This window comes from Ochotona curzoniae, unplaced genomic scaffold (assembly GCF_017591425.1).
Source record: "Ochotona curzoniae isolate NIBS_2020 unplaced genomic scaffold, NIBS_Ocur_1.0 contig_2754, whole genome shotgun sequence".
Taxonomy (NCBI): Eukaryota; Metazoa; Chordata; class Mammalia; order Lagomorpha; family Ochotonidae; genus Ochotona; species Ochotona curzoniae.
Window position 1 is genome coordinate 16,488,284 of NW_024465582.1, and position 15,113 is coordinate 16,503,396.

Consider the following 15,113-nt stretch of genomic DNA (forward strand, 5'->3'; position numbering starts at 1 on the left):
ATGCCAGCCCCTCAACTGGGTCTTTCCCTTCTGAAGCTAAGCTGATCTAAGTGGGCTTCACAGAATGGCCAGCTAGGCGTCCTTTTGGGGACAGTATTGAAGCCATCTCTGCTGCCCATTGTCTTTCCCCCGCTCCCAGCTGACCTTGCCTGAGTGAGGTTGCTGTGATGGGTAAGCAGTCACAAGAGGAAGCCAGGCACAGGGAGAGCTGCCCAGTGACCCCAGGAAAGGCCCCACGCTTGCCAACCCCTCTCCCCTTTTACACAGTGCTGACTTAGTTCCTTCCTGTCCCATGTCCTAAAGGGAACTGTCTGTCCAAGAGACCAGACAGGGTCGAAAGCAGCCCCTTAGCTGACACGCGCTCTCTCACTGTCCTCAGTTCTGCCACCCTCCCCATCACCTTCAAGTGCCTGGAGGAGAACAACGGCGTGGACAAGCGTGTCACCAGGTTCGTGCTCCCTGTGGGGGCCACCATCAACATGGACGGGACGGCCCTGTACGAGGCCTTGGCCGCCATCTTCATCGCTCAAGTCAACAACTTCGAACTGAACTTCGGCCAGATTATTACCATCAGGTACGAGGAAAGTTCTGTGCAAACAAAAGGCTGAGGTTTGCAGCAAGTATTTTTGAGATGACAGATGTGAACATCCAACATTCAAATAATACAGCAGCACAGCGGGTAAAAATGGAGACTTAGCTGCCTCTGTATCTGCCTTGCTCTTTCTCTAGGTGAGCGTGCTGCGTGTTGGGTTAGAAAGACCTGTGAGTTAGATACACACACATACATTCTGTTTACACTGAATGGAATCCCACCATCCCTAATTTGCCTCTTAATTTGTGTATCGACACATTTAAGATACACTTCAGGGTTTACAAAATACTTAGTATATACATTGTACTTTAAGAAGCATTAAAAAATGCTACCTTATATAGGTAAGGTTTTTAGAAAGTGAAAATGTAGTTTAAAAAGTAGATGAGCTTTTTTGGGGGCACGGGGGCTGACTTTTAGGAAGTGTGAGCTAGATGACAGACCATACTGACAAGCAGGTTGAGAACTAGATTTTTACAGAGATTTTTTTTTTTTAACTGCTACATTTCAGGTGCTTAGTGAAAAGTACCTGCCCTTTACCTGCCTCCCCCAGTCCCGAAGCTTCCTCTGGGAGAGGCAGCTTCTCTGCCAGTTTCTCTGGCATCCTCGCAGGCTGTCTCTGGGCACCATGGGCACATTCAAGCGTACTCCCCACTCCGGCTCCTTGGCCAATACCACGCACCATGTCTAACACCACAGAAGACTTTAGGCCTCATAATCCAGATCAGCATTTTTTCCTACATTGCTGTGAGCTGTTTATTAATTTGATCTGCAAAATACAATGTTAAGTCACTTTGCAGGGTTGGGGGGGGGTCCCCCACAAATTTTTATATTTGAAATTATCCTGCACAGAGACAAGTTAAAATAAGATTACAACAAATGCCCTCTTCTAGACCCCAAATGGGGCATTTTGGGCATTTCTGCTTCTTTCTCCCCTCTGTGTCACCGGGCCAGGATGGCTCTCTAAGAGGACAGCTTTACCTGCAAGTTCAAGTTCTTTACAACCCTCCATGTAATAGGGAGATGACTAGAGCCAAGTCTAATTAACTCTGTGGCATTTTATACTGTACAAAATGCACAGGGATGTGCAAAAGCAGACAGCCTCCGCTTGCTTCATTTTAAAGTCACGATAGACCCAACTCAAGGTCATACGTCATCTTCCTTGACATATGATTAGCACATGACAGAGAACAGTCTGATCCCTGGCTCACTGTTTTAAACCTCAGCTACACATGTATGAATCACGTCCTCTCCTACCAGCACAGCAAGCCAGGCCTTAGCCCTGAGTGTTGGAAAGGCGGATATACAGAGAGGAGGAGAGACAAGAAGATCCTCTGTCTGATGGTTCACTCCCCAAGCAGCTGCAACGGCTGGAGCTGAGCCAATCTGAAGCCAGGAGCCAGAAGCTTCTTCTGGGTCTCCCACATGGGTGTAGGGTTCCAAGGCTCTGGGCTGTCCTCGGCTGCCCTCCTAGGCCACAAGCACGGAGCTGGAGGGGAAGCAGGGCCACTGGCATTGGAACCAGCGCCCATATGGGATCTTGGCGTGTTCAAGGCTAGGGCTTTAACCTCTATGCTATTACGCTGGGCCCCCTGTGTGTTTTTCAGGGCACACTTTCTACTTGGGAGATTTGTAAAAAACGTTTGTTTCCTATTTCCATATTTCTTTCAACAGCATCACAGCCACAGCCGCGAGTATTGGAGCAGCTGGGATTCCTCAGGCTGGTCTTGTCACCATGGTCATCGTGCTGACATCTGTAGGCCTGCCCACTGATGACATCACACTCATCATCGCAGTGGACTGGTTCCTGTGAGTACTCAGACTGGGTGCACTTCACACTGGAGGGTCCCCCTTCTCTGCTGCGCTAGGGCAGCCTGCTGTCAAGGGGTCCTCCACGAGGGGCAGCCAGACCTGCAATTAGAGGGTCTTTACGGCCTTGAAACAAGCCCCAGACAGCATGTGTTCTTGCTCCCTTATCAGTCAAGAGGGCACATCTGGCAGCTATCCTTCTCACTCCAGCAAGGCATTCAGGGATTGGGAAACCCAGAGTCTGTGAAGCCAGCGTACATCAGCAAGGCTGTGTCCACATTGCACAATGTGGCCCATGGTGGCTGGAACAGAGCTGCATGCTGGCTCGGGCCCTTCCTCTTTGTGCTTCCCATTCCAAGGGTATGGAATGCAGCCCAGATTGTCCCATCCAAGTCCGACAGAGCAAGGAGTGGCCGTGCAGACAGGAGCAAGAGATCTCATGTCCTTCAGTGGAACAGACCTTTGGCTCCAGGGAAACCTGCACGAACGTGCCCTCTCCACTCTTGGATCCTAAGCTTCAGCCCCCATCCCTGCCCCCTTCTCCTTTGCCCTTCCAGGTAACCATCTCTGCCCCTGGGCTCTGTCAAGTTTCCTCCCATTTTAGAAAAATCTTCCCCAGGATACCTAAAACAAATGCCTAATAGGAGACAGTAGATGTTGGAGGCGTTTTATATTGACCTGATGCCAACCAATGAACATGAAGAGTGATATTGGGCAAATTACCCTACCACTGTACCTTCCACCTCTTTCACATGGCAATGCTCGTGCCTGCTACTTGCTGGGGGTGCCATGAAGGCTGTGTCCAAGGGCGCTACACAGCACTGTCGGCCACAGTCAGCACTCCCAGCACGCAGACTCACTTTTATGGTGCAAAGCCATGGTTCTCAAAGTTTTTGAGCTGTCCATTTAAAAATGTATTGAAGGACCAAGAAAGCATTTTTTTCTTTGGGTTACAACAATCAATTTTGTCACATGGTTAAATAGCCACTTATGATGCCTATAATCTATTTCATAATGCCCAGTTCAAGTCCTAGCTGCTCCACTTCCCATCCAACTTCCCAACAATGTGTTCAAGTGCTTCGTTCACCCCCACTCACCTGAGAGACGACCCAGCTGTAGTTCTAGGCTCTGGGCTCCAGCCTGGGGCAGCCTAGCTATTGCAGGCAGCTGGAGAGTAAATGAGTTAGATAAAAGCTCGTCTTTCAAATAAAATGACTATAGACATTTTAAAATATTTGTCAAATTATAGAAAGGAATTTTTAAAATTTCTATTTTAAGGGTGATAATAAATTATATACCAACATTATCCCGCTTAATACCAGTCAGCCGGAGCCCTGGAAGTCCGCGTTCAGTGTATTGTGATAGAACACATCATATAGTCTTTGCAGGATCCTACCTCACGAGAGAGAGAGAGAATGGCTGTCTGGGTCACACTGAGAACCACTGGTCTAAATGCAAGCCAGTCCAAAACTAAGGCAAACTTTAATCCCCACCCCCGAGTTAGGACTCTAGCTAACTACAATGACATTACTGATTAAAAACAAATCAGCTCTATATTCTTATAACTTTTAGCAGCTACTGTCAGAAATGCTGCCTGTCGGTTATATATCCATGCATTTGGGAGAGACACCAAACTGAGTCGGAAGGGCTGCTTCTGGAGACTTCTCTGGTCAGTTTCCAATAGAAATGAAATTGTTAAGGAGCCTCGTGTTCCCTTCCCTCCGCGCCCTGCCCGTAGGGATCGCCTCCGCACCACCACCAACGTCCTGGGGGACTCTCTGGGAGCTGGGATTGTCGAGCACTTGTCACGACATGAACTGAAGAACCGGGACGTTGAAATGGGCAACTCGGTGATTGAAGAGAATGAAATGAAGAAGCCCTACCAGCTGATCGCCCAGGACAGCGAAGCTGAGAAAGCCACTGACAGTGAGACCAAGATGTAGACCAGCGTAAAGCAAGTCACAATGAGTCCATCCCCGACAGCTCCTCCTCTCCAGCAGGCCCCTTCCCTCCCTGTCCTCCCTACTCCAGCAGGATTACAAGGTGTTAATCCAAGCACAAGGGAGGATTTGGCAGTGACCCAAAATACACAATTTTCATCCACATTTGAAACTTCTAGATCATTGTCCTGTCTTACCTAACAAGGTGTACCAAAAATAATCTTGATGAGATCTGATTAATTTATCTGATATATGACCCCATAAATTGGTTTTTCATTAAGTTTTAAAAACATAGTCTGGTTAAAAACACTTCAAAGTCCCTCATAACCCAACTGGATTTTTAGTCTCAAAGATTGACTTGCTGAACTACAATCAATGACCAGTTGGACAGTAGAAGGGTTTTTCTTTTACCTTTTTCTTCTGATTGTACCATTATTAATAGTGGGACAGTAAACACAGACATCTAGCAAGCTGTGGAGAGGGGCAAAAATGAAGTTTCTGAATGGCCTTGCGGTCACGGTATCCTCTGTCCCTGAGTCCCAGATACCCAACATCATACCTGCCAACCATTCTGTGACATCAGAGAGCCCGCCCTCTGGTTTCCCTGCATCAGGTATACTTCCGAACAATACCACTCCATTGGAGCATGGAGCTTTCCAAAAGGGCACTTAATCAACATGTCCCAGTAGGGGCAGGATGGCCCAGTGGTTCCCTGGGTCTCGTGTCTAAAATGGTCAGCTAAGGTACCAGGTGGTAGGAGTGGGGGGTCATTCGTGGAATCCTTCGCTCAGGCTTTCCCAGTAAGAAAAATAAACCCTTCTTTCCTGCCATCCCAGTCTGAAGGGATGACTCTGGGGCAAATGGCCCCTATCACTCCACTGCTGAAGGACTTTGAGAAAAATGGGGCACCAGCAAGGGAGCTCATTTTCTTACTACAGGACGCAGAAGAGCCAGAAAGAATGGAGCTAATGGTCATGAAAATACTGAGAGGAGAGGTCTTAGGAAGAATTTAAACAACCGTTTCTTTTTTTTTGTTTTTGTTTTTTAATCTGAAGCATTTTTTCTCTCCAGTTTAAAATCACTCCCCCAAGGAAGTCTAGGTACCAAAATATAAACTCACTGCTACACTTTATAGAAGCCAAATGAATGCGCTCCCTAATTAAGATCCATGCACTGGATGGGTGGTCTCTTATCTGGAAATGACTTTAATCAAAAGTGCTTGGAAGGAGAGAAACATGATATTTCTTTGTGTCGAATTCCACTTACCCGATCACTCAGAACTTGCAGCTGGAGTGGCACCTGCTTCTGTTTTGTCTGTGTCCCTCAGAGAAATGGTAGAAGATGAGTCAGTACTGTGACAATGTCAGCGAGGTTGCAAGACAAAACGGCAGTTTCAGGTGAGGCAGCTACGGGATTTCTAGGAGATTTCATTGCCCTCAAGAATATCCAGTCCAAACGCTCGGTGGGAGTGGTCAGACAATCCCGGCTGCCTTGGAGTTTGCCTAAAAATGGTGACAAATGGACTTCATTACGCTAACCCGCAGAAAATCTAGACATACAGCCTCTGATACACAATTAGATTTTTTTTATATAGATCCTGAGCATTATGTGCCTATAAAAGCTAACATTAGGCCTCGACAGCAACCATGTAATACCCAGGTTCTATTTGGGAAACACTACAAAACTTAATGTGCATGGTTGTCATGATGCTAGTAGGGCAAAAATTAATCATGTCAAATCAATTCTGTGACATCCTGTCATCTTTGTGTTCTGTACTAACCATTTGTTCTGGAAAGCAGGTCCTCTAGGGTAACTCGCCAGCCCAGCACAGGCACTCCGTGCAGCCTGGGAAACGTTACTTTGTAGAAATATTTCCAATTAAAAAGAAAAAAAAAGTTTTACATCCACAACTTTGCTGTTGTTTATTCTTCCTGAAAGAAAAGAACTGTCCACACATGCAAGTGTTGCCACGAGCTCAGGAGGGCTGGGCTAGGACGCCTCACCGCCGGTCACATCCTGCAAGTACCAGCTGGGGGAGCCAGCCCCAGGGAAAATGCGCCCTAGCTGCCTCTCCCTGCCCAAGCCCTGGAGCTGGCTGTGGTTGGCCCCAGGAGGGGGCGTGAACTGTCTGCACCTACTCAGCCATGTCAGATTCCAGGTTCTCAAACTGAACCATTTCCACATTGGAATTAGAGGGCTGTAATACTGCCACCAATTCTTCCCCAAAAACTAATTTCCTGCCTGACCTTCAAATGAGGTAGATTTACCTCAGTGATTACTCGCTGCCACTTGTGGAAAGAGCTGGATAAGATCTGCAGGACTATTCCAGAAACAGCCATGATGCCTGTGAACTGCTCTATTGGCCACGAATGGCCAAGGGCTCCTTCTCAATCAAGGGAGGGTAGGCCATGTCAAGACACAGCGGACTGAAGCTGCGTGAGGGACCCCTCCATCCAACCTTCTCAGGGTGGGGGGAAGAGGAGCCACTTGCGAGCAGGGTCTCTTGTCCACAGGCCCACACACCTGAAAGTTAAGAGCAACTGCACTGGCTTTTTCTGGAAGCTACAAACCCTTGCTTTCCACCAGTTTCTCTAAAATGGTCTCAGACCAAAAAAAGATACAAATCCACCTAACATGTTACACATCCGGTACTTGCATGGTCCAGCTGGGCAAAGGAGGGGGCTGACCAGCAGGGTGACCAGCAGCGAGCCATTCACGGAAGCACCTCCGTCCTGGGTAGGGTCGTCTGGGGTGCAGCGTGCTCTGCTCTGTCACCTGTGGGAGACAGGGGGGAAGCCCTTTGGGATGAGGGACGTGGCAGCTCAGACACAGTGTGAATGCGAGGGCGGAGCAGTGGATCCAGACCTGGTTCCCAAAAGCAACCAGGGTGCAGTTCAAGCACATCGCTAAAATAGATGGCTGTGACTTACACTTTGAGCCTACACTGGGGGGCTAAGGCGCTTCCCTTCCAAACCCCATCCTGTCACCACTCCCAGTCACTTAAAGCAGGACGCCTTTCGCCCAAGAGGAAAGGTTTCTCCTGGCCAGTAAAATCCTTCCTGCGGCTTTTCTTATTATGCACCCGGTGGAGAAAAAGAACCCGAAGCCCGCGGCACTGTTAATTGCGTGGGGCTGGAGGAATGACTCGGTTCCCGCCGGGGGCGGGTGTCCTTTGTGGGGACCACGCCACCAGGGCCGCAGCGCACTCCCCCGTTCCGGCAGAATCCCGCTGGGCACTTGACCCCAGCAGCTGTCATTCATTCTGCTCGGGCACCAGCCTGGGTGGTCTCAAAACTGGGGCAACAATGCACAACTCTGTGTGGCCTCGGCCTGGGCCAGAGCAGTCGCTAGGTGTCACTCAGAGGGCAGGCTTCGAATGAATAAGCTGACAGGGGAAGGAGGAGGAAAAGGCAGGAAAAGTGAAGGCAGTGTCTTGGGAGGGGAAAGTGGGAGAAATTTCCGGGACAAACGAGTGGCGTCTGAGGCAGTGATACTCAAAGGGGCCACCAGGGGGAGCGCGGAGCTCACCCTGCTCCCCGGAGGAGCTGAAGGTCTCGCAGACAAGCCGGCTTCAGCAGCGCCCGGTTCCAAGGACCGCAGCTCTGACTCCGTCAGCGAAGGCCATCGCAGGGTCTGAAGTTCCTTCTTGTCTCCGCAAGAACCCCTTTCCTTCTGGGCACCCCGGTTCCAGCTTCCTTGTGTCTTTCAGCATCCCATGCAGTCTATCCTGTCTCCCCAGCAGAGGGTGGCATAGTAACATTTTGTAACAGATCGCTCTCGATAACTACCCACAAACTGCTAACCTAAACTTCTATTTTAAAACCTGCTTTTTGCTGAACCCTACACACACAAGTAGCGTTGGCAGATACCTTACCAGACATCCCTGTAACGTCAGAATTTCAAGTAACTAATACATGATTTGGTATAAATATCAAGTAATAGAGTGTGTATAAACACATTGTATAAAATGTATGGGGCATATGTATTAATCTGACCACCTTGCATGTAAGTAAAATGAAGATTTCAAGACCACCTGTGTTGACTCCAATAGGTCAAAGGGTTTGTGCATGTCGGGCTAGTCTTGTCTAATCGCCCCAATTTCTGATTTCTTTCTGAAGGCAAAAACATACCTTAGAATGGGGTCCAGATCTGATGCTTAGTACTGGCAATCTCTCGGGGACACTAACATGTTACATTAAGATGTAAGAAGCTCCTGGTCACCTCTAAGACTCCACAGAACTGTCTTAAATAAACTGTTTCATTGACCCACGCTTGAAACAGCATGAAACAGCACGAGGACTCACCTGTTCTTTCCTCCCCTTTCTGATTTTCCCCTTATTCTCACCCTCCCCACACCCTCCCCCCTACAAAATATTTCTGTAACCCAATTCAGGACTGAAGCATAGGACACTTCCACACTTGATGGACACATTTTTTCATTTAGGGAGCACTTTTTTAGAAAAGTAGCCCTTTTTTTTTCCATTTTGTGCTATTTAAAGACCATCATTTTCCATTTGTCATGTTGGCAAGGAGGCATTTTTCAAAGTTTCTTTAGGGAACTCAAATCTTTGTGGGTGGGAATTATTCCCCCAAAAAGACCCCTTCTGTAAGCCACGGCTGACGGATAGGCAAAAACAAGACCCAACTGATGCTACTGAGGGGGGCAGAAAATCAAATCATCAACGTAACAATAGCATTTACATAGCCATGTTAAAGAGGGCGGTGAGGGGTGAGCACTGTGGGCTGGGTTAATCCAGCACTGGGGCCCCTTGCCTCTTCTATTCCAGGGTCCGGCTGGAGGCCCAGCCATCCTGTACTTCTGGCATGCCCGAGGCTCAGCAGGCAATATCCACTGGGATCCTGCCGCCCCCATGGGAGACCCGCGTGGTTCCTGGCCTCAGCCGAGCCCAGCCCTGATTGCTACAGGCATCAGGGAATAAACAAGCAGATGGAGAGCCAACGTGTATGTTGCTCTGGCACTTTGCCTTCCAAATCATTTTTTTTTTTTTTTTTTGTAAATGGCAGTGAACCTGTTATAGGTTCTACAAGTCTACAGGTTCAAGGTATCATGGGGTGTTCCCGTCGCCTGGGTTGAAGGGCCAATTAAACCTGGCATAAACGATGGTCGCCACTTCCTCATGGCACATGGGTCCAACACATGGACCAGACACACACACACAGAGTCTTCCAAGAGTTCCTGGAAAACACGTACTTAACTACACATGAATGTCAAACATGCAACCAAATAAACTTACTCCTCCCGAACTTTTTCTGGGACCCTTGTGTGGGCGCACACACACACACACACACACACACACACACACACACACACACACACACACACACACCCTGCACAGTCCCTTCCCTCAGGAAAGGCTTCTCAGATACTAGAACAAAAGCTGCTCTGTGAGGAAGGACAAGCCCCCGGGACTCTGGATGGAGGAGCAGGAGCGTGGCTCCCCAGGCCTCGGTCTCTGCCCGGCTGTCCGCCCTGGAAACGGGCGTCGGGGACCCTGCCAGGCCCCTTCCCGGAGGGCCCAGCAGCCCCTGGCAGCCTCCTCCGGGACCTTTGTGGAGCCCGGCTCTCCCAGCAGCACCGCGCTGCATGGGGGTTTTGTGCTGGGCACAATCAGACGCTGAGGAGACCACCCGGCTTCCTCTCCCAGAGAACAAAACCGCCCCTTCTGCGTGCCAGCCACCTGCCTCCCTCCCAGGGCCACCGTCCATGCCGAGGGAAGGGAAGGAGGCCCGGCCTGGCCCGGCTCTGTGGGAACGCGCGGGGCTGGCGTGCACGGCCGCCGTCGGTGCCTGGGAAGCTGCTGCCCTCCTGCGGCAGAGCCGGTGTCCGCGTGGCCCCAGGCCGGAGCACAGAGCCCTGCTCGGGGAGTGGGAAGGGACAGGGAGCCAGAGGCCTGGCTGCGATCCTCCGGGCATGTCCCCGCGCCCTGGGAACCCGAGAAATGCCACTTCTCACATCCAGATCAGCACTTCTCAACCCTGGCTTCGCCTGCCAGCTGTGTGCCCAGGACAAGGTGCACAGCCTCCCGGCACGCTGTAGGGACCCCATACCTGTTCCTACCAGCTCGGACTGTGGAAGGTTGGAGAAAGGAAGATGACGTCACTGGCCTAGGCTTCGTTTCAGGGGCTGGAGTCCACCAGTAAGTTTGCTCACAGGACTACAATATGCAAAGGCAGCCCGCCATTTATTAAGCAGGTACGTATTGGGTGCCTAGCATGTGCCAGGTCCAGGAAAGGACAATGGACACTCAGTGATCACACAGAGCCCTCCCTCTGTGTAGCTGCGTTTTGTTAACAAACGTGGGACAAATTAGCAAGGACTGAATTGTAACTGCCTAGTGCCAACGAGCCTAGCTGGAAGTTCTCATTTTCAACGTGACTTAGGAAGTTAAAGAGGTCTTAAAGGTGGAGCTTCTAGGGGCCAGCATGATGGCTCAATTGGCTAATTCTCTAACTGCAGGTGTTGGCATCCCAGATGGGTACCGGTTCTAATCCTGGCAGCCCCGCTTCCCTTCCAGCTCCCTGCCTGTGGCCTGGGAAAGCAGCAGAGGACAGCCCAAAGCCTTGGGATCCTGCACCCACATGGGAGACCCGGAAGAAGCTCCTGGCTTCTGGCCAGAGACGGGCTCAGCTCCGGCCATTTCAATCCTTTGAGGAGTGAGCCAGCAGATAGAAGATCTTTCTCTGTCTCTACTCTCTGTAAATCTACTTTTCAAAGAAAAAAAATAATAAATTTGAAAGATGGAGCTGTAGTGCTCGCAAGGAAGGCAGTTTGAGACAGATTTCCATGATCATGTGCGGGGCCAATGCCGGGTAAGGCCATGGTGAGCAGGCGGCTACCTGCAAGCCAGGAGGTGAGCCCTGACCAGAATCAACCACAGGGCTGTTCTGTTTCTGCACGTGCAGCCTCTGAAGCTGCAGGAAGCCCAAGTCTGTTGGCTAAGCCACCTAGTATGCTGTAGTTGTGGCATCCTGAACTAAGACAGGGTCATGTGTAATCACCATCATGAACAATGACCATACCAGCTTGAGCCTGGAGGGGGACAGAATGGTCAGGCAAGGCCGTCAGAAGTGAACAATGCCATCACAGCCATCAGGTCTGGGGTCAGGGAGGTCTTGAGCACTGTTAGCTCCCCGGCCTTCCAGCCTTCCACCCTGTGAGGATGAGCCATTTCTTGCAGCCCTCAACAGATAGCCAAACCTGCCGGCACCTTGATCCATGAGAAATGCCTGTGGCTTGTAACTTACCCGGGCTCAGGTGTGTCACTAAAGCCCCATCAAACAACAGCTAGCCCAGCTATTGGCCCTCGGGTGGATGGTCCCAGGCTTTTTCCACTGAAGTCTCAAGGAGCTCCTTTTTCTAGTTCAATCCTCAGCCTCTTTCAATGTAATCCTCTGGCCTTTCTGCTCCCTTCCCTCTTCTTCATATTCTCCATCCCTCCCTGGAATTTCTTCCCAGGAAGGCAGGACCCTGTCAGACCTCTCCCAACCACCCACAGCTCAAATAGTGGTGCCACATCCCATAGCTCAGGGCTCCCAGCTCAGACAGTAGAGGCAGAGGCAAGAGCTGAGGGCTCCCGCAGCTTCTGCAGCAGCTGTTGTCTTGGGACAGAAGCTTCCCTGTCACCCCTTCTCTTTCCAGCTGTTTCTAGTTCCTTGGGTTTCCTGCTGCCCACTCCTATTTCTGTAGGAACCTTCCAGAAAAACACCCCAAAGCCCAGCTCTTATTAAGGAAGGGAGAAAATGGAATTTAGAAAATCTCTCCATAATACCAGCTTTCAAAGCTATTGCCTTGAAACAAGATCCTATTTGGAGAACCAGAGCCGAAGTTCCACCCGTTTCTTTGTGATTATCCTGGTTTCTGAGGAGAAATGAGTAGCCTTGATGAAAGCATAGGTTGACAAGGAGAAAAAACCCTGCCAATGAAGCCCTGCCCACATGAGGTCATTATTATCTTAGGAAAATGGGGCCTGGTGGCAGGGACATTCTCACTGCGGCTCTCTTTCTACAGACCTTTCCAGAGTCTTTAAGACCTAATTCTCCACTTTCTAGGTTTCCCTCACAGATCCATTTATGAAATTCAAATGACTTTGGCCTTTGATGTCTAGCCAGCCTTCTTCCTGTAGTTTCTTCCATTTCTGCCTTCCCCCCAATGATGCTGTGAGCACCACAGACCCCTTAGCTGTACTTCCCAGGCCCCTCTTCCATTCCCTGTGGGCATCTTCTCCCCTGCAAACACTCCCTCACCTCTATACCCTGAGCTCAGGTCCCCACAGGCCTGGCCCAGGGTTCTGGAACACTCCGTCGCAAGCTGGATGCAGCAATTCAGGCTGCGACTCCTCTGCAGGGAATCAGACCCGAGTTCTGGGTCTACCCACCAACCAACAAACCTTGTTTGTGGAAGGTTGACAACACGTGAGTGATGAGCTAGTGGGTGTCAGGAGGCCATGAAAAAGGGAGAGGCCATGAGGGCTGAAGGTTCAAACCCCGGCCCTGGCCTCAGATGACTGGGTTTGAATCCTGGCTCTGATGCTTGGTAACTATGTCATAGCCTCCCACAGCCTCAGCTGCTCCTCTGCCTCGCCACGGTGGCTATGAAGGCAGGTAGCCACCCATATGGCATCAGCGAGAGGGTGCAAGGAATTTATCACCCAATGGGGGAAGGAAGACATGCATCTGGCCCAAGAAAATAGTAACAGGGATTGAAAAGGAGTGCAAGTATAAGAAACTTTCTGCAGGGAACTGCGAGGCCCTTACAAGCTCTGGAACACACCTCTGTAAGTTGTCTTAGCATAAACCCCAAGAGCAGTTTAGCCTTACCTTGAACACAGCACATGCATCTCAGAGCGCCTGGGAGATGAGTACTCTGGCTCCTGACCCCAGCTTCTTGCCAGTGCAGAGCCTGGGAGGCAGTGGGGATTGATGACTTGTGTGGTTAGTGTCCTGACATCCACTCGGGAGAGCTGGGTGAGTTCGTGGTTCCTGGATTCAGAACAAGGACACTGTGGTCACTGATAGAAAGAACCAGCAGAAGGAAAGCAGTCTCTCCTTCTGTCTGTTTCTCCCTCTCTTCCTCTAGAATATACATAAAGGTTGGAGCCAATATGGCACAGTGAGTTAAGCCACTGCTTATGATGCTGGCAGTCCATGTCAGAGGTCCAGTTTGAGTCCCAGCTGCTCTGCTTCTGAACCTGCTGTACCTGCAGCAGCAGCAGACGGCCCGTGTTTGGGCTCCTGGCATCTATGTAGGAGACTGGATGGAGTTCCAGTCACCTGGCTGCAGATTCAGCCCCTAGATGTACACATAGCCATCTGGGCAATGAGCCATAGACAGACTTCTCTTTTTCTCTCCTTCTCTCTCCCTCTCTCTTTGTAATTGCCTTTCAAATAAATATTTCAGAAACATGTAAAGCAAAAACTGATTTTACAACAGAAAAAGGAAGAATTTAAAAAATATAAAATTGTTAAAATTATTCCTTAGTGTTAGTCAACCTAGGCTTATCAATGTCAAGACTGCACTTACTGCAGGTTTGTTGGTTTAATAGGCAGATGTTTAGCCTAGCAGGAAAGAGGTTAAAACACCTATACCTGGGGACCAGCATTGTAGCATAGCAGGCAAAGCCAGCACCTGTGACACTGGCACTCCACATGGGTCTCCAGTTCTTGTTTCGGCTGTTCCACTTCAAATTCAGGTCCCAGCTAATGGCTGTGGAAGAGCAGCAAGAGATGGGGGCCGATGCGATTCCTCTACCCCCAAGTGCTAGCATCCCATATGGATGCCGGTTCATGTCATGGGTGCTCTACTTCCCATCCAGCTCCCTGCCTGTGACTTAGGAGAGCAGCAAAGAATGATTCAAATCCTTGGCACCCACATAGGAGACCTAGAAGAAGCTCCTAGCTTCCCGCTCCAGGCCAGCCCATCTCTGGCCACTGCAGCCATTTGGGGACTGAAATGGTAGATGGAAGACCTCTCTCCCTGTAAAATCTGCCTTTCAAATAATAATACCTTTTAAAGAGAAGATAGCCCAAGTGTTTGGGCCCCTATCACCCATGTAGGAGACATGAATGAATCTTCTGGCTTTGGGATGCTGTGACCCTTCACAGAGCAAAACAGTGGGTGGGAAATCTGTCTCTCCTCCCCTCACCCTCATCCATAACTTTGACTTTCAAATAAGTAAATATTTGTTTAAATGCCTGCATTTCCCATTGGAATACCCAGGTTCAATACTCAAGCCAGCTCCTGACACCTGCTTTCTGCTTACACAGGCCCTGGGAAGCACTGGCAATGGTTCAAGAAATTGATTCCTGCCACCTGGATTAAGTTGCTGGATTCCCCCTCCAAACTAGTCGTTGTCAGCCCCCTCATTTACCTGCAAGTACAGTGGCTTTGTCAATGGATGTCCCACAGAAGCCATTCCTCGGTGGCAACACACTCCCTCAGCACTCCTCCTTCCCACACATGCCCTTCCCCTTACAGGTCCCTGAGCCCAGCAGCACTTGGGTTCCCCAGTGCAGCCTTCCTAAGCCCAATCCTCCAGTGGAATGATGGGCTGGCCTCCAGGGGAGTGATGTGGAGCTCTGCCTGCCAACCAGGTCCCAAACTCCCAGTATGTGTGTCCACCCAGGACCCTACTCCTCCACACACCCAGAACCCAGGCCTGCTAACAGTGCTCCAAGCCTGGTCCACCAGTGCACGAGTCCAGCATGTTATCCTAGGTCTGTCCCCACCCCTCCTGGGACCAAGGACATGGGGAAAT

The 15,113-nt window shown here is 50.2% G+C and overlaps 1 protein-coding gene across 4 annotated transcripts in view; it reads left to right on the forward strand.

The window, feature by feature from the left end:
- The window catches only part of SLC1A3 (solute carrier family 1 member 3), a 72,212-nt gene extending 67,851 nt beyond the window's left edge, over positions 1–4,361 (forward strand). For 3 of the 4 annotated variants that reach the window (XM_040977665.1, XM_040977669.1, XM_040977668.1), the window contains 3 exons: positions 380–574; positions 2,264–2,398; positions 4,137–4,361. In XM_040977665.1, coding sequence (XP_040833599.1) covers positions 380–574; positions 2,264–2,398; positions 4,137–4,341 — 535 coding nt within the window. In that variant the 3' untranslated portion in view covers positions 4,342–4,361. The remainder of the gene's footprint in view (positions 1–379; positions 575–2,263; positions 2,399–4,136) is intronic. The other variant, XM_040977666.1, reaches the window with a different exon arrangement.
- Positions 4,362–15,113: the final 10,752 nt, after the last annotated feature.